Raw genomic sequence first — 20,641 nt, 5'->3', positions numbered from 1 at the left:
AGTGCTGACAAATATAACTCTAATGGGAAAACATTTTCATTAAGATATTGTTATTTCAACAACCAAGTAAGATGAATGCTCTAAGGGCTTTCTACCCTTTAGTTACACCACCGTTAACTTGGTGGCTCTACAAGATTGAAAAACAATGAACCACTGTTCAGCATATGCTATAGGTCTATAATAAGCAACATCTTCTTTGGTTTGCTTCATGAATGTAAACTGTCAGATACATCCAAGATATAAACAATGCTTTCTTACTGGGTTTTAGAGTTATTCAAAACGCATTTCATACATAAGCTGCTCTCATCACCACCACTCCCACCTCTCACAAAAGAAAAAAAAAAAGCTTCTGGGTTCTAGAATTCAACTTTTTTGGTTTATTACTAAACCATACAGTACAAACAAAAATAGTTAATATTAGGCTAAAAGCAAGTGTAAGACATCATGTCATGATGTTAATACTTTCCACCTTCTGTTGTAAATTTACAACTCCAAGAAAATGTGTAATTTGCACTTATTCACATGAGAACATGGAATGAATTACAGTACATCAGACAACCAACATATAAAATGTTTTGACTGATAATTTTTATATTAAAAATTAAGCCAGAATTTATTATATTGTTAAAGCTGGGTCACAGAAACACTGAGAATCATTATGCTTTCTATTTTTGTACATTATTTTGTACATATTTACCATCATGATTTTTAAAACTCAGCCCAAGTCTTCCTATATTCTCTTGGGAAGGTATTCTCTCAGGAAAGCTTTTGATTTCTCCAAAGAAAGAGTAATCAGAATTTGCACAGGGTTGGTATAAAAGAGAATTGTACCAGTAAATTCACTAAACGGAATGTGGAAAGTGGCATCTCTATGAATCCCACTGCTTAAAAACAAACTTAAATATCAATTTAATTCCAATTAGTAACAGAATAAGAACCAAAGTCCAAAGGACAACATATATTTTTTTAAATCACAATCTGACCTCAAGCCAACTTTTGTACAGCCATGGTTTCTGCCACATTGCAACTTTTTGGGGGTGTTATAATTTTCCAGGAACAGAATATATCATACCTCTATGCTTTTGTCGTTGGTGCAGAAGTCATTAAAGGGTGACAGCAGAGCAAAGTACTTAAACAGATTTTTCTTTGCACCATGGAAGATTAAACTAGAGAAGAATAAGAGGAGAAGATAGGAAGCCACATAAGAATTTTTTGCAGCAGTCTAGTAAGAAATGAGGCTGACTTCAACTAGAGTGAAAATAAAGGGAAATGAATGGGTTTAAGATATATTTGAAAACATAATTAATTGGTGGATTGGCATAGGAGATGAGAAGGAAGATAAGTAAAAATGACCTTCAGGTGTTTGACTTGTGAAATTAGGTACGTTGAGATAAAGAACACCAGAGAAACAGACTTTGTATTTGGCAGAGGGAGATCAAGATTTAACTTTTAGGTATGGTACATATTTGGTTGGTGCAAAAGTAACTGTGGTTTTTGCCACAGAAAGTAATGGCAAAATATCTTAATATTAGAATACCTGAGAGACATATAGGTGGAGAGCGAGCGAGCAAGTCAAACATTGGGATAGGAAACTGGTAGGGAGATAGAGAAATGAAGATGAAGAAAGTGTTTTAGGTTTTAAGATGTAGTCACTGTATGTCAAAGCTATAGGGATCTAAGACCTACAATTCTGAACCACGTTACATTCACTCTATCAACTGAAAACCGACTTGAGGTGTAACTTTTCCAAATAACATTTGCTATAAAATTATTTAACCTATCACACAAAAATACAACATAAAGTTACTCAACCTATCACACAAAAATACAACATAAAATACAACATAAAGTTACTTGGCTAAATTTTCCTGACAGAGTAAGTGATGAAACCTGGGGGAGGGGTACACCACACACACAACAATAACTAAAGTCCAAAGCTACCTGTGGATCTTCAAATGTTAAGAATGCAAGAATGCACAGGTGCTACATGCATTCCTGCAGCAGAAACACAAAAGCTTTTGAACCAAAGCACAAAACTTATAAGTAGAGGGAAACTCCATTCTGTGACTGCTTTCTCTGGGAAGTTTTGCTGTACATATCCTTTTATCCCTGCAATAACTGGCTTTAAGACAAACTAGCAAATAGCAATGTGTTGATCCGATTTCAGTCTGTATATATGCTGACTCTACCTACCACACATACTATATGAAAATATACATATTATGTGAAAACATATATTCATATATGTTTATTAATATGTTATGAATTCATATATGGCCCATTTTCACGCTGCTGATAAAGACATATCCAAGACTGGGCAATTTAAAAAAGAAAGAGGTTTATTGGACTTATAGTTCCATGTGGCTGGGGAAGCCTCACAGTCATGGCAGAAGGTGTAAGGCACGTCTTAGAAGGCGGCAGACAAGAGAAGAGAGCTTGTGCAGGGAAATGTCCCTTTTTAAAACCATCAGATCTCATGAAACTCATTCACTATCATGAGAACAGAGCAGGAAAGACTCACCTCCATAATCCAATCACCTCCCACCACGTTCCTATCATGATATATGGGAATTGTGGGAATTACAATTCAAGATGAGATTTGGATGGGGAAACAGCCAAACCATATCATCCCACCCCGGCCCCTCCCAAATCTCATGTCCTCACATTTCAAAACCAACTATGCCCTTTCAATTGTCCCCCCCCGCAAAGTCATAACTCATTTCAGCATTAACTCAAAAGTCCACAGTCCCATATCTCATCTAAGGCAAGTCCCTTCTGTCTGTGAGCCTGTAAAATCAAAAGCAAGTTAGCAGATACAATGGGGGTAACAGACATTGGGTAAATAGAGCCATCCCAAATGGGAGAAATTGGCCAAAACGAAGGGGCTACTGGCCCCATGCAAGTCCGAAATCCAGCAGTGCAGTCAAATCTTTTTTTTTGAGACAAGAGTTTCACTCTTGTTGCCCAGACTAGGGTGCAATGGCGTGATCTCAGGTCACTACAACCTCTACCTCCCAGTTCAAGCGACTCTCCTGCCTCAGCCTCCTGAGTAGCTGGGATTACAGGTGCCTGCCACCACGCCCAGCTAATTTTTTGTAATTTTGTAGAGATGGGTTTCACTATGTTGTCCCGGCTGGTATCGAACTCCTGACCTTGGGCGATCCACACGCCTCAGCATCTCATAGTGCTGGGAATACAGGCGTGAGCCACCACACCTGGCTAGCAGTCAAATCTTAAAGCTCAAAAATGATCTCCTTTGACTCCATGTCACACATTCAGGTCACGCTGGATGGGTTCCCATGGTCTTGAGCAGCTCTGCCCCTGTGGCTCTTCAGGGTGCAGCCTCCCTCCCAGCTGCTTTCACAGTCTGATGTTGAGTGTCTGCAGCTTTTCCAGGCACACGATGCAAGCTGTCAGTGGATCTACCATTCTGGGGTCTGGAGGACAGTGGGGCTCTTCTCACAGCACCACTAGGCAGTGTCTCAGCAGGGGCTCTGGGCTCCGACCCCACATTTCCCTTGCACACTGTCCTAGCAGAAGTTCTCCATGAGAGCCCAGCCCTGCAGCAAACTTCTGTCTGTGCATTCACACATTTCCACACATCTTCTGAAAGCTAGGCAGAGGTTCCCTAAACCTAATTCTTGACTTCTGTGCACTCACAGGCTCAACACCAAGTGGAAGCTGCCAAGGCTTCGGGCTTGCACCCTCTGGGGCCATAGTCCGAGCTCTATGTTGGCCCCTTTCAGTAATGGCTGGAGTGGCTTGGACGCAGAGTACCAAGTCTCTAGGCTGCACAGAGCACAGGGACCATGGATCTGGCCCATGAAACCACTTTTTCCTTCTAGGCCTCTGGGCCTGTGTTGGGAGGGGCTTCCGTGAAGACCTCTGACATGACCTGGAGACAATTTCCCCACGGTCTTGGGGATTAACATTCGGCTCCTCATTACTCATGCAAATTTCTGCAGTGGGCTTGAATTTCACCTCAGAAAATGGGATTTTCTTTTTTTCACATTGTCAGACTGAGAAATTTCCAAACTTTTATGTTGTTTCCCTTTTAAAACCAAATGCCTTTAACGGCACCTAAGTCACCTCTTGAATGCTTTGCTGCTTAGAAATTTCTTCTGCCAGATAACCTAAATCATCTCTGTCAAATTCAAAGTTCCACAAATTTCTATGGCAGGGGCAAAATGCCACCAGTCTGTTTGCTAAAACATAACAAGAGTCACCTTTGCTCTAGTTCCCAACAAGTTCTTCATCTTCATCTGAGACCACCTCAGCTTGGATCTTATTGTTCATAACACTATCAGCATTTTTGTCAAAGCCGTTCAACAAGTTTCTAAAAAGTTCCAAACTTCTCCACATTTTCCTGTCTTCTTCTAAGCCCTCCAAACTATTCAATCTCTGCCTGTTATCCAGTTCCAAAGTCACTTCCACATTTTTGGGTATTTTTTCAGCAGCACCCCACCCTACTGGTACCAATTTACTGTATTAGTCTGTTTTCACACTGCTGATAAAGACATACCCAAGACTGGGCAATTTACAAAAGAAAGAGGTTTATGGGATTTACAGTTCCATGTGGCTGGGGAAGCCTCACAGTCATGGTGGAAGGTGAAAGGCACATCTCAGATGGAGGCAGATAAGAGAAGAGAGCTTGTGCAGGGAAAGTCCCCTTTTTAAAACCATCAGATATTGTGAGACTCATTCACTATCACAAGAACAGCGCAGGAAAGACTCACCCCTATAATTCAATTAACTCCCACCAGTTTCCTCCCACGACATGTGGGAATTGTAGGAGTTCCAATTCAAGATGAGATTCCGGTGGGGACACAGCCAAACCATATCAGAAATATTATTATTATATATTATATGAGAATACAATGCTCTATATCTTGTTCTGGATAATGGTCCCATAATCCAGTTAGGCCTCCTAAACAGAAGCTTGGAAATGATCCTCTGTTCTTTCTCCTTTTTTCTGTATGGTCATATCTAATCAACAACTAAAATCTGTTTATTGTAACTCCTCTTGTAATAGTCTCCCCATCTTCTCCGTTTCCACTACTACTCTTATTTCAGACCCTCAAAACTTGCTTGGTCTATCTTGACATCTCCTGATTTGTCTGTTATATTCTCCATACTAGCAGAGTAATCTTATAAAACCACAAATTAAATTATCACTCCCATGCTTAAAATTCTTCCAATGGTTTTTCTCCACCTATAGTGTGAGTTAATTTCCTTATCTATAAAGTAGGATAAAAAATATAGTTCCTATAAGACTGTTGTGAAAATCAAATAAATTCTAAGTATAAGCACTTACTGCCTAATCCACAGTAAAACAATTTAAAATAATTACTACCAGGTTCAATTAAACAAACTATCTTTTCTCATTTCCCACAATCATCTTATGATTGTTCATGGACTCATATAAGGAAACCTCACCATTCCCCTCCTTTATGCAAATTTAATACTTTATACACATTTAATACTGTATATGCTCCTATTATCGCATTTATCATATTCTGTAGTCAGAGAGCCTTGTTTTCCCCAGGAGACTGTGCTTCATGAAGACAATCTAATTCACCCGAGTCTCACCTGAGACTGTGCTGCATGAAGATAATGTAATTCACCCGAGTCCCCTAGTACACTGCCCTGTCCATAAATACTTACTGAAAAAAATTATGAGGGAGAAAATATATGCAAAAGGATTTTAGCAGATGGCCATGCTTCTTTCAACACTGAAAATACTATTATTCTTTATATAAAATAAAGGGAGCAATTTTAGAATGGGTCTGAAGAATGAGTAGGTCAGCAGAAACTCACTCTGACAGGGTATGAAAGGATCTGTGGGCTCAGACTGTTAAGAGTGAAAAGTTAGACAAGCAAGCTAATATGTACTCATAGGCAAATTCTACTCTATTTATGTGCTATGCCAGAATACAAATACTAAAAGGTTAAGAAAGCAAAGAAGAAAAAAGTGATCAGTGGGCTGATGCCAAAATAGCATACAAAAAAATATATAGGATTCTACCAAGAAACTACTTTTCCATACCCTAAATTGGCACAGATGAGTACAAGGAAAGGAAGGTTAAAATGAAACAATTAGCTATATCCTATTAATTCATCTGCCACTCTTGGGGAAAGTTCAAAAGAGATGGAAAAGTATTGCTCATCATTCTTAGAATCAGAATAGAAGGTAACTTTATACTCAGATTAAAACTTAACACTGCAAGTCTGTGCTATGGAAAAGCCTTGCCCACTAACTCCATGTTCTTATCATCATCCATTCCCAGTTGTAAAAGCAAGAAAAAAATTAGTGGATATTTTCTCTGACTAACCCATCACAGGGGAATCCTTATCTCTGACACCGTGCACTCAAATACAGAAGTCCCAGTTCTCTCTCACTCCAAGACAGGAACAAAAAGGCTGAGGAGGCCTAAACCCAGAATACTTTTTCCCACCCTGAAACTCAAGTTCTAAAATAAAACGAAAACAGCACTACTAAAGTTTTAGATGTAACAATCTGACCAGAAAGGATGAGACTTGCTAATTTTTAAATGAAGTTTGACCTGGTATAGCGGTTAAGACTGGATGTGAATTCTACTTTTGTATTTGCTAGTCAGAAAGACTTGGGCAAGACACTTAGCTCTCTAAGCCTGTATTTTCTCATGTGTAAAATGAAGATAAAAATTGTACTATTTCATATGCAAAATTATACATGATAATACATATAAAAACTTAGTATCTGCCTAACACATGGTAAGCACTCAATAAATATTATCTATCATTATTTCAAGGGGCAATTATTGGTGCTGGAAAATCTGTAAGACAACATGTATATTACTAATGATGGTAGTTAGGATTAAAAGTGATTAATTCACAAGAACATACGTAGACTAATGACACTGTTTTTAAATACTTACTTTTATGTTTTAACAATCTTTAACTTTAAAAAAAAGTTTTAAGTATAGTAAGGCTTTTATCTTCCCAACCATTTGAGAGTAAATGTCCACATAATGATCCACCACTCTTGAATTCTTAGTATTTCCCAACTGTCTCACAAAAACAACCATTAAAACCGTTAATTAACGGTAAGACATTATGCTCACTGCTATCATAGTGTCACTGCTCCTAAGCCCCTTCTCAATGACCAGTATAGGGCATGTGTATGTATACACACACATATATTTCTATATTGATATATGATGAAAACCATGAGTTCACACAAGTACTTCATTTCCTATCCAACACCAAAGACAGCATTCTAGTTTTCCCTACTTTTATATTTGTAACTCCCTTCTCAATGAGAAGCCTGGCTCCCATTATTCTTAATATTGATTTATGTGATCAATCTCCATGTATGTAGCCAATCTCCCATTGTAGCTGTTTCCCTTTCCCTACATGGACACTCTCTTGGCCCCAAAATCCCTACCCCATGTATATAATCTCCTCAACCTGTTCAGGTCCATATTCCTCATGCCTGGCATCCCTCCTACAAGAAAATCCTCCCTACCCTGCTGAGGCTATGAAATCCCATATTGTACCGAGCCTCCACTGAGAGGCCTTTCTCCTTCTACCCTCAAGCTCTAACACCTTGGACTCAGACACCTCCATGTATGGACTCCCTCCTCATCTCACTTGAGCCTCAATATACCTACACCAGACTGCAATCCTACATGGATCACTCCCTATCCCCTGCTATCTGTTGGGGCCCTGAGAGCTCATTCAGGGTGTCATCCCATCCTAAGTAGATGTCCTCCTTGCTGGGACCAGCTGACCTTCCCCCATATCAGGCCACTCTACTTCAGAGACACCATATCACCCTGCTTGGGATCCAATATCCTGCATTAGCATGCCTTCCAATGGAGAGGTGCTCCTTACCCTTCATTCCCCCATGGACACCATCCTCACACCATCAGGCTCTGAGATCCCACTCCTCTTAAATGATGATGTGGCTCTGCCTACCGCACACCCCATCTGAGGTGGATACCTACCCTTGTTTTCTCCCACATGATGTTTTAGTCCTAAGCTGTTCAGAAAGGGAGGAGAAGACACACTGAAGAACAATTAATTATATTTTTTTAAAAAAGAGACACCACTGAATAAACTGTATAAGCACCTATGATCAGAGCTAATTAAAACAATAATCTATTTGTCAAAGTACCTGCTTTTTTCCACGTAAAGAAACATTATTCTTTTACACTAATTCCTTCTAAGTTTAAAAAGTTAATTGAAAAGTATAATACAGAAGAGAGCACTGGATTTCTTTCTAACGAAACATACATGTTACTTAAGTATCATACATAGGCCTGTGGAAAATCTAGTTAATTGAAAAAGAAGAAAAAACTCTACTAATTTTATTTTGAGAGTTTAAAAAATAGTTGTTCCAAACACTAAAATACACATTTTGTGCATATGTGTGCATATATATGTGTGTGTCTGTGTACATAAATGTATGTATGTATGTATGTGTGTGTGTATGTGTATACATATTTGAGATGGAGTCTTGCTCTGTTGCCCAGGCTGGAGTGCAGTGGCACAATCTCGGCTAACTGCAACCTTCGCCTCCTGGGTTCAAGCGACTCTCCTGCCTCAGCCTCCCAAGTAGCTGGGATTACAGGCACCTGCCACCACACCTGGCGAATTTTTGTATTTTTAGTAGAGACAGGGTTTCATCATGTTGGTCAGGCTGGTCTCGAACTCCTGACATCATATGATCTGCCTGTCTCAGCTTCCAAAAGCGCTGGGATTACAAACATGAGCCACCGAGCCCGGCCATATTTTTTTAAATATCCAGAACAAGTAAATTTGACTTGTTTTCAGGATGTTAACAGTTATATTGTTTCCAGTATACTTATCCCCAGATACAACCCTGCAAAAATTAACAGCTGTGATTGTTATAATACCTTTCCCTTGCTCCTGGTTTCTATGAGGAAGGATGTGTCAAAAGCACAACCTGAGCCTCTTTTTACCCTTAGGTAAGTAAAGTGAATTATCCAATTGGTGATTTTGGATTTGAGGAAGAGCTCAGTTCTGTTCCTCTTGCCCCTAGGGTTGAGCTTTCAAAGGAGAACAAACCTCCAAAGACTCATATTCGGCTCTGCTTCTCTACTGCGCCTAGGGCTGGATGGATAAGTCAGCTATGCCAGACCACCTGACTCCCCCATCAAGCTAGTCCTCTAACCTGGCCTATATCGGTAATAGAAAGATTATTTTGGCTTCCTTCTTTCTCCTTGTTTTATTTCTCAAGTTGTTTAGAGCCCAAGCAGAATGTCTTAATACACTGAAGTGAATGAAGACTGCTCATTTTTCCAGTTTTGATTTAAAAGGGCTGCTTTAATTTGAGCTTCTTAAAACTATTGCAAACAAAAAGCCCTCAAACCTGCACCAACAACAGATGTTCCAAATGAAAATAAGCTGACTTATCTGATCATGCTTATTACCCGTTTAAAAAAAAAAAAAAAAAACTTCAAAGGCTTATAATTTCCTCCTTGTAGAAGCCATAATTTATACTTCCAGTCCTACTTTCTGCTGCTACCCTATAAACCAATGGCACTATAATGCTAAATATTTTCAGAATATATTATTATTTATACTTAAATATATTTGCTTATACTCTCTGCCCATTCCCTCCCCTGTACTTTCCTGCTGCATCCTTTACCTCAGAGATCAGCAAACTATGGTTCATAGGCCAAATCCACCTATTTTCATAAATAAATGTTACTGAAACACAGCCATGCTTATTAATTTATGTCTTTCTTTTGCACTACAACAGTGGAGGTGAGTAGCTGCAATAGAGACCAGATGGTCCACAAAGCCTAAAACATTTACTGTCTGGTCCTTTAGAGAAAGTTTGTCAATCCTTGCTTTCACTCAATGTTTTGAAGCCTAGTCATTTTGAATCCTTCAAGTCAAAATTAATTGTTCCCACTTCTGTCTTTCCATTACATTATACGAAGTCTAATATTTAACATCCCTGATTACTGTGAACTCTTTAAAAGCAAGGTAAATCCTATTCCCGTGTAAACAGTAAGCTTTCTGAACCACACCACAGTTCCTGTCTTTCCCATAAAATAGAACTCCCACGAACACTTTTCACATTCTTCGGGGAAGTACTTTGGAATCAACTTGGCTCTTTTCTCTACCACTTATTCAGTCCTCCCAAAAGAAGGAAGAATAACTAATATTGGCAACATCCTTATAGTTGGTCCCTAGTGGGATGGATTAATGTTTTAAAAATCATTTTTCATTCATGGCCAAGCCTCCTGCTCACTCCTACCAACAAGCAAATCACATGGTAAACTCACTAGGGTACAGCTTCCTTGTATTTTAAGAGGCCTGTGGCTCCAGCTGTACTGTCTTTGATAGGTTGCTAAGTTCAATTCAGGGAGTTAGGGAGTAAGGCAATCTAATGTCTAATTTTGGTCTCAGTTCCAAGCCAAGTTCTTCAATGCAACCTTACCATTTTAAAAAGCTAATATTTTGAGTTTTCATTCCGAAGTCTATTTCTAGTTCAGAATCCAGTAAAGAAGAAACATAAAATTATATCCCCAAGCAATAGTCACATGTAGGACTTAAGATAACTGATGACTGACAACAGTAAATTAACTGTAGAAAAGAACATTCTTTCAAAATGTGTGATGCACCAATGTTACACATACCGCATCTCAGTAACTTGATTAAAAAACTTTTTTGAAGGGAAAAAAAATGTAGAATCTCTATTAAGAGATTAAAACCAAGCCTATCCAATTTCTTTATCTAGTAAGTATTTTGTTACTATCAGCTCTCAGTTTAATGAAATTAACACATAAAAGAATCATGGTTATCACTGATACAGAACAGTATTCCCCATCTTACTAAGTATGGTAAATGGTAACGCCCATCTAAAAAACAAACATCCCTAGACCCCAGATGTCTCCAATTACTGCTCCATTTATCAGTTCTTCCTCAAAACATAGCTCTTAAATTAGTAGTTTACTACAAATGTTATCTCCACTTACACATATCTTAATTACTTTCTAACCTATTATAATATGGCTGCCATCTCCATCACTACTGAAATTCATCTAGTCAAGGTCACCTAGAGCCAAAAACAATGTACATTTCCCTGTTTCATGGTACTTGACATCTCATCAACACATAACAATCCCTCCTTATTATAGTATTTTTCTCTTTCCTCTAGGATTTGGTAATACCACTCCCTCCTTTTACTCTTCAGCCAGTGACCTTACTTTGAGGTTTCTCTTCTTCTGCCCAAGGAAGGCTAAGATTCCTTAAGGTGTGGTACTGAGTCATTTACTACTTATACTATCTAAACTAGCTCTAATATACTCAAGTTATACTCTAGATATACTGTTCCCTATTCCTAAGTAATCTCATCTATTTCTGTGGATTTAAGTATCATCTTTATGCTGGTAATTTTCTAATTTATACCTTCAGCCCAGATACCACTACTACATAAATATTATAGCATCTTTCATAAGAATAAAAATGGCAAACATTTGAGGACAGATATTATCCCAAGTTTCACAGATTTCCATCTGTAAAAAGTGGAATGATTTGTGCCTAATGTTACAATGACAGGGGCTAAGAAGAAACTGGATTATTTCCATTAAGTCCTTTCTACCACTTGTGAGGACTTATTAGTTACTGTCCCTAAACAGTTTATAATTTAAACATGAAGACTACTGGACAAAATTACTTTCTATGTGCACACCTTGCGCACAGTGGTCAGAAAAGAATTGGCCAATTTAAATTAACGGAGAAAGCTCTTAAATTTGCTTTTCAATAAATAGAAAAGACTCCAGGTTGTAGTTGAATTTTTTTTTTTTTTTTTTTTTGAGTCGTGGTCTGTCACCTAGGCTGGAGTGCAGTGGCATGATCTCACTCACTGCAACCTACGCCTCCTGGGTTCAAGCAATTCTCGTGCCTCAGCCTCCCGAGTAGCTGGGACTACAGGAATGTACCACCATGCGCAGCTAATTTTTGTATTTTTAGTAGAGATGGGGTTTTGTCATGTTGGCAAGGCTGGTCTCCAACTCCTGGGCTCAAGTGATCTGCCTACCTCAGTCTCCCAAAGAGCTGGGATTACAGGGATGGGCCACCGTGCCCGGCCTGCAATTGAATTTTAAAGGCGACTAAGGATGCAGGGTAGAAGATATAACTAAAAAGATAAGAATTTGGGGTAATGTAGATAAAAAAGAACAAAAGCCTATGAAAAAGGTTGAGTTGTCTAAGGAAGGAACTAGACAAACTGAAGAAGCAGGCTGGTAAACCATGACCAACTAGATCAACATGGCTGGCAGCTTTTATTTCATGGAAAAAAAAGACAAATGGGAGATATTACAGCTTTGTAAACTATGAAATCAAAGCAGCTACTTTAAACAATGATTTACTATTGGTTGTAAGTCAGACTGAAAGACAGTAAAACCAGCAATGCAGACACTGATATAAACCAGAATCTTATCTGGATCTGTCCTAATGCTTACTGCATTAAAAAAAAAAAAAGAATACATGAGATATTGTAAAGAAGGTAATAATAGCTTGGCAACAGATTAGGGTTAAAAAAAGAAGAAAAGTAAGAAGCAAATGAAGCAAGCAGGATAGAGTTGCTGCCAATTATGGGGAAACTATATGAAAGGAAAGGAGATGAGATACAGACAATTCCTCATTTTAAGTTTTGTTTTCTATCAAACACAAAAATTCTCAAAACAAAGTTTTTATTTTGCTTTAATTAAGAACAAAGTGGTATTCCTTAAATACAAAGATGGCATTATTTTGTTAATCAGTTTTCTACTGGTAGCAGTAGGCTGATCTGGGTCCCCATTCACATTTTCTTATCTAGATTGTACGGAGAATAAAAACTCTTGAAAAGATTACCTGATTATAGATTCAGCTCTTAAGTATGAACTCTATAAAGTTAGGCAGGTCCTTAAAATTCTAGACCTATGTCCTTGGTGCTCTGTTATCTATCAGCCATGAACGCTAGTCATATATACCAAAAGGAAAGAATACTACTAAAACGAAAAGATAGAAACTTCCCACCAAAAATGTAGGTTATTACAATTGAAAGATAAGATTTACTAACGAGGAATAAAAAGTTACATAACCTAACCAAAAATCTATATATCTTTGTTGCTCCTTCCAAGACTGCACTATGGTAGAAGAATTAAAGACCAGGGTTGTAAGTCAGACAAATGAGAGGAATGTAGAGGACACGTAACAGCAATTTATCATGCGCACAGCCAATCAGGAAGCAGCGCACCCATGTAGCCAAACAAGGGATGTAGTATGTGCACAAAGAGGGCATCACACAAAAAAAGACTGGTTAAGACCAGTCTGTAGCCCATATCTAACATTTACAAACTACAAAATTCACACACTGCTTGGTTCCAAAGATGGCAGAATTTTACTCTTTCATATATGAAAAGATCCAAGAGTACAGAGAACTTCAAAATTTGCATGCAAAATTCATCAATATGCCTATTTTACAGAAAGACTTGATATATGTCTTAACTCTCCAACTACTCATCAGCATCACAGATTCCATTTGTCCAATGCACACTATCAGATGGTGCCACAATTTACAGCTTTTAAAATAGAAAACATATTTGATAGTGCTTGAAATAAACAGCTGTATAAACAAAGTCTTTTGGATAGCAGACCCATCCATACCAGTCCCATCAATCCAGATTTCTAAGTAAATCTACTCTTATGGGGTTTACACGGCAACAGTGACAAGATGAGGGAGAAGCTGGTAAGATATAGGAGCAGGAAACAAGAAGCATCCAGAAAGTAGCAGCAAGTTGACTAATAGGAAAAGTAAAATAGAGAGTAGATACCAACAAAAATTAACTTCAAGATGATCTAGTATGATATACATTTTTTAAATGAGCTAAAAATAATTTATTGTATTCAGTTACCACATAGCCAAAATAATCCTTTTGGCATCAAAGGCCTTCCTGGTTTCAAACACAAAAAGCCAGGATTAGACTAAGTGATACCCTGGGATTCTAAAACTACAATTCCACGGCTCTAGAATAGTCTAGAATACAGACCATTCAAGCCCTTACTATCTTTTCTTTAACATGTGCCACGATCTTTTCATTGTTCATCAGGATTCCTACCAGAAAGAATCTACTGGCAGAAACGTTAAGAGTTCAGAGCTGCTAATAACCTGTGTAAACCAATCATAATACTAGCAAACACCTAGGGAATGCTTTCTATATGAAAGACACATATCAACATATACTAACAAAATTAGCAAACAACCTGATTATCTACAATTTACAGATTAAGAAACTAAACCATAAAGAGGTTAAGCTACTTGTCCACCCTGCTAAGTGGTAACAATAGGATTCAACACAAGTAGTCTAGCTCTAGGACCTTTATGTTTATTTGCTGTTTTATACTACCAAAATAAAAGATTTGAGGAAAAATAAATTACGCTATAGGTTTGGTTATTATCAACAGGCTTTAATTAAGTGGTATCAAGAGTTGGCTGGAGCAACTACTGTATAGAACTGAACTATCCAAAGTGATAGCCATTTGCTACATGTGGCTATTAAGCCACCTAAAATGTGTCTAGTCCAAATTGGGATGTGCTATCAACGTAAAATACCTGATTTTGAAGACTTAATATTTTGAAAAACATAAACTAACTCAATCATTTCTATATGGATTAGTGTTAAAATTATAATATATTTAACACCTTGGGTTAAATAAAATACTCTTTTTAAATCTGGTTATTAGAAGATTTAAAATTACATATTTTACTTCCATTATATTTCTACTGGACAACACTGCCATGTAGGAAAGATACTGGAATTTACAGAACGACTCTAAACCAATCTTTGCCATTCTGTTTTGCTGCTGTTACCTCAGACAAAATGGTTACACTGATTATCAGCTTCTGTATCATAAAAATCAGGTTTAAAAACAGTCCTAAAACCTGCTGCTTAGATTTTGGTATCTAAGTCTATTTCCCACTGAAAAGAATGGAGGTAAATTCAGAAAAGGAGCTCATGCCACAGCTTGGACAGGTAAAATACAAAATTAATCTGGAATATCTTGTTTTGGCAGAAATACACTGGAACCAGCTTGATGAGACACCCACTGGCCAAACCTGGGACAATTTGTGAACCAAAATAATGACAGCAATGGATTTAACCACTGAATAAAATTAAGAATCCATGAGTTCATACAGATAAAAAGAACTGAATAAATAATGGAGATGGGAAAGATTACCTTATGTCAGAATGTCAACTAATAATTATAGAAGGAATGAGGTCAGATAATCATCGATTGATGCTCAAACTTGTGGGTGAAGTTTTGATTATACTATGTAAATATACTGTTCCCCAAAATTATTTTTCCACAAACTGCATATTAGTTACAATGAGATAAATAATAACTTTCAGGGATACACATGAGGAATACCAGCTTAACAAAATTTTCAAAGCTGACATCACCAACACTGGTATACACCAACATCATGAATCTCAAGATATGATGTACTAAGAAGGGCAGAACATCTCTTAAGTGGTATTCCTGCCAAAATGCATAACCAAGCTAATCATGAGAAAGCAACAGACAAATTCAAATTGAGGGATGTTCTACAAAATAGCTGCCCTGTACTTTTAAAATGTCAAGGTCAAGAAAGAGTAAGGTTGACAAAGTGTTCCCGATTAAAAGAGACTAAGGAGACATAATTACCAAATGTAATGCATGATCCTGAAGTGGATCCCAGAATAAGGGGGAAAAAAGCTAACAGAAAAAATAAACAGATATAATTTGAATATGGACTATAAATTAGATAACAATATATCAGTAAATCTTCTGGTTTTAACAACCTCACTATAATTAGGTAAGACAGTATCCTTGTTTTTTAAAAATACACACTGAAGAATTTAGGGGTAAAGAGGTTGATGTCTCTGAATTACTCTCAAATTGTTCTGAAAAAATATAGAGAGATCAGTATAAAGCAAGAATGATAAACACAGCAAAATGTAAAACAACAAATGTGGGTACACAGGAGTTCTATTCTTCCAACTTTTTAGATTGAAATTACACCAAAATACAAAATTTTAAAATATTGGCCAGTCTCCCAGATCAGATATCCTAATGGACTATACAAGTCCTGATGATGTTTAAAAATGCACAGGTGTGTTTCTTTTATCCTAGACCTGTTTTAAATTGCATGACTTATCAAATGCTAATTATTTTATACATTTCATAAGATCCAGGACTGTATTTGTTATTTCTCAATATCATAGTTAGTACTAGGATACTATTTACCATATCCAATAAGCACTCAAACATTTGTTACATGAGCTACTGAAAACTATAACCCAGTACGGTATAGGCTAATTATAGAAAAAGAGTCAAATTATAAAAAGTACCAAAATGTAAACAGATATTAATTGGGACAAAAGGTTGTAAGACAACTCTTCAATGAAAAGAAAACTATCTGGAATGAATCAGAACAGTAGTTAAAAATCTAACATAAAGAGATGAATGCCACAATTAGAGGAAGGCAAACATCTCATTCCATATTAAGGGTTAAACGTTTACCTTTGTGGCTAACTACAAGCAGTCATGACAACTAAAACAACTTCCTTCCCTATAAAATTAGAATATTGTATGAGTTATAAAATGAATCAGAGTTAGGCTAAGAACTGAGATTCAAAATCTCATTAGGGGCTCAATACTAATTTGCTGTACAACCCTGAGAAGCTGCCTACAATTCCGTATCCCACTTAAAATTAAGATGTTTGGATCATTTCCTTCCCCAAAAGGCAAGAAGGATATTATTTTGTAAAAATGGTTGTAAGCAATGAGAGCACCGAATATTACATATATATATATATACACACACTGAATATACACATATGTGTACGCATATATATTCACGCATGTATACACATGCAAAGGGAAAAGAATATGGCTTTTTTGTAAATATGTTTACAAAGTAATGAATGTAAGGCACATTAACAGCAAAAGGTAATTATCTAAACTCCATTTAATCCCAATTCGCACTATAAATAAGTGCTTAACACCTAAGATGCTAAAAAAGCCCAATGAACAAGCGTATACTCTGTTTAAATGGATGTTATTGTTTATTTTTAAATAACAATGGGGTTGGAGATCAGACTGGCCAACATGGTGAAATCCAGTCTCTACTAAAAATACTAAAATTAGCTGGGCGTGGTGACAGGCGCCTGTAACCCCAACTATTCAGGAGGCTGAGGCAGGAGAATCGCCTGAATCCAGGAGGCGGAGGTTGCAGTGAGCTGAGATCGCATCACTACACTCCAGCCCGGGCGACAGAGTGAGACTCCGTCTCAATAAATAAACAAATAACAAAACCAACATATGAGACAGGTTTTAATAGGGCTTAATTAGGATGGGGACTGTGGGAAAAAATTCTCAAATATAGTTAGAAGCCAGGGACAAAATTTCTTTTCACATACGATACAATGTAATCGCATATTGCATTAAAAGTGTAATACAGTATTAACTTTCAATGTCTTCCAATTTTACTTGAATATACAAGTAGATAAGGCAAAAAGATATTCTAGTTCCCTTTTCCATCAAATCCAATTAATTATGTTTCATTTAAAGTTTGACTATTTTTCAAAAGTCTATATATTTTTACGATGCAAAGCTATATATTTAATGTATCTAAATAAGCAAGATCAGGAAAAAAAAACCCCAAAATATTCCAAAACATAAAAAGACATCCTCAAATCACTTTGTGCCTTGGCAAAACTTAACAGTAATATCATAAGCTAGTGTTGCAAAGCTGTCATCCTACCTAATTCTACCTAAATGAGCTCAGTAATTCTAAATTGGTGTCCAGAAGAGATCTTTACATAAGCAATTATCAAAAACAGTCCATTTTGTATTCAAGAAGCACAAACAACAATATTTAGTTTTTTAAACAATTTATATAAAGAATACCTAGAGATTTTTTACACTTCATAAACTAAAATCACTTATGAATACTAAGGCTATTTCTCATCATCTTTCCTTAGGGAAGACCAAAATACAGTTTTCTTAAGGGTAAAACAAAAGCAGTAAATTATTTAAACATCACTTAAATGCCCCCTAAAGTAACCTTCCTTTCTCGTACATTTTCTTATATTCAACGCATTCTGCGGTACACATTGCTGAATTGAAATTGTATTAAGTTTAACCTAATACGATCTCCTTTCCACTAGAGAAAAAAAGATCTTAAGGCGTTAACCAAACACATGGGAGGCGGGGTCGGGGGTGCGAGGTGGTGCCAGAGCAGATGGAAATCAGGTAAGAGAGTTGTTTTCTTAAGACACTAGGGTTACTCCCCAACTCCAAATGCCAAGATTCGCTCGCCGGTAGAGCAAGCTGCTGCCACTATCCACTGCTTCCACAATACAACCTTCCTTTCTACCTCTTCCCCTACACTCCCACCCATAACCCCTTCCAAAACAAACACCCACAACGCGCCCCATTCCATAAGCCGTGTTAGCCCCTCTAAGCCCACTAAACCAACCTGCTGGATAACAGCTCTATGCATTCTTCTCACTTAGGAGAAAAAAAAAAAAAAAAAAAGCGACTGCAGCAAGGTCGGGAGTCCCACCATTCCTGTCACCCTAAACAATCCACAGGGTGACAGCCCCAAGCCCAGAAGTTTGAAGCAAAACGATTCAGATCCAACCAAAAAGAGGGAATTGCAGTTGAATGGGGATGGGAGGTGGGGAGGGCGATGCGTGTATGTGTGTGTGTGTGTGTGTGTAAGGAAGAGTCCATCACATGACAGTGAAAGAGGACCAGAGTCGTCGGGGCGTCCGCAAGCAGAAAAGGGGGGGAGGGTGTCGTTGCCGTGGCAACACCCCCCATCCGTCCAGACTTCCAAAGAGGGAGGAAGAACTTCAAATCCCAACCGTCAGCGCTCAAGCGGCTCCTTCTTAAAGGGGTACACACAGCGCCGCCGCCGAGCGCGAGAGGGCAGAGTTGGGCGCCCCCCGCCCCTCGGGCGACGCCCCCGCCGCCCCTCGCCCCCAGCCGGCCCATCCGCGGCCCCCGCCCTACGAGCGCCCGGGGGGTCTCCAGGTCCAGGTCCCCGGGAACTGGCCGCGTCTGCTCACCCAGCCCCCGGCGGCGAGAAGGGGGTGTGTGTGCGCTCGGCGGGGGCGCGGACCAGCCCGCCTTCCTCCGGCCGCCCTGCCCGCCGGCTCCCCTCCGCCAGGGCGCCGACCCACCGGGCCGCTTCCTCCCTCCTGTCAGGGTGGACGGCGGGCGACTGCGGGCAGCGACGGGCGCCGAGGAGTTACGGGGAGAGCGCTAGCGGGCTGCTTCCGCGGGGGCTCAGCAAGCGGGTCCGAACTAACAGTTCCCGGGGAGCCCAAGAGCTGGGAAGGCGAAGGAGGGCGGACCGCGCCGGGCCAGCAGCCCGCAAGACAAAAGGCGAGCGCCGGGGCCGCCGCGCCGCGCCGCTCCCATCTCGCTCCCCCACCGAACTAACCCGAACGGGAGATTCAACTAAACCCCTCAGCCACAAACTCCTCGGGCTGCGACAGCCGTCGCCGCGCGGAGCCCGGAGCCCCGGCCCGCGTCTCTCTTACCTACACAGTGCATGAGGCGGTGGCGCCAAGAGTCGAGTTCCCGCCGGAATCCTCTCCTCTCCGCCGCGCACCGAGGGCTCCGGCACTGAGCGGCGGCGGCGGCGGCGGCAGCAGCGGCGGCGGCAGCGGCCATTCTCTCTCTTCCCTTGTCCATCTGCGTCCCGCGTCACGCGCCCTCATTTACATACGAGCAGCGCAGGCACGAGGCAGGGGCGCGAGCCCTCGGCGCGAGCCCCGGAGCGCGCGCCCCCCGGGAGGGGGGTTGATTGACACGTGTCACTACCTTCCCTCTGCCCTGCCCTCCCCCTCCCACCGCTCCCTCAGGGAGAGGCGGGGAGGGAGCCAGAGGAGAAGGAAGCAACCTGCCGCTTCCGCTGACCCCGCCTCCCCACCCACTACCCTCCTCCCCCTCCCGCTGGAGTTTACTCAGGCGAGCCATACCGCTCCCGCCGCCCGCGAAAACCCTGAGCGGGAGCGAGAGACCCGGAGCCCAGCCAGGAACCGGCGTGCTAGTGGAGCGGACTAGCAACGCCTACTTTCTGCCTTCACTACCGCACTCCGACAGTCCGGAGACTTCACTTCCCAGGCTCCATTGCGCCAGGATCCCGAAGCCGAGTTTGGCCCCGTGGCGCGTTGCTTGCCGGTCATTGTAGTCCAGAAGAAAAGATCGGTTTTTTTCCCCCCCCACACTCGGGTTTGCAGGCTGGCCTGGAACTTCTCTGCGCCGCGCCGCTGAGGGTGCTGAGCCTGTCGCTCCCTGCGCCCGGGACCGTGCGCTGCCCAGGTGGCCGGTTCTGACCCGACTGCTCCGCGATGGAAGGGTGGTGGAAGCCGCAAGAGTTGTCGGGCCCCTTGTGGGTTCAGGCTTCGCTTTGTGTTCTAAGTGCTGGAAACTTTCCGGGGTCTCTGTCTTCCTGTCACTACGCAGGGAAAGGGCAAGCCGGTCATTCGGCTACATCTAGAATAACTGCCAAACGTCCAGAGAGAGATCCCGGAGTGACTTCGGTTTTCAAGGCGAAGAGATATCGGAAAGCGAGAATACT

The 20,641-nt window shown here is 40.2% G+C and overlaps 1 protein-coding gene across 18 annotated transcripts in view; it reads right to left on the bottom strand.

Moving 5' to 3' along the window:
- LCORL (ligand dependent nuclear receptor corepressor like) overlaps window positions 1–19,877 on the bottom strand; it is a 182,993-nt gene extending 163,116 nt beyond the window's left edge. For 9 of the 18 annotated variants that reach the window (XM_010368012.2, XM_030922797.1, XM_030922826.1 and 6 more), the window contains exon 1: window positions 19,599–19,877. In XM_010368012.2, the coding sequence (XP_010366314.1) occupies window positions 19,599–19,752 (154 nt within the window). In that variant the 5' untranslated portion in view covers window positions 19,753–19,877. The remainder of the gene's footprint in view (window positions 1–19,598) is intronic. The other 9 variants (XM_030922810.1, XM_030922816.1, XM_030922786.1 and 6 more) reach the window with 5 other exon arrangements.
- Between the last annotated feature and the right edge of the window lie 764 nt (window positions 19,878–20,641).

The sequence above is a fragment of the Rhinopithecus roxellana genome, chromosome 2, assembly GCF_007565055.1.
Source record: "Rhinopithecus roxellana isolate Shanxi Qingling chromosome 2, ASM756505v1, whole genome shotgun sequence".
Classification (NCBI taxonomy): Eukaryota; Metazoa; Chordata; class Mammalia; order Primates; family Cercopithecidae; genus Rhinopithecus; species Rhinopithecus roxellana.
This window is presented reverse-complemented; position numbering and strand designations above follow the sequence as displayed.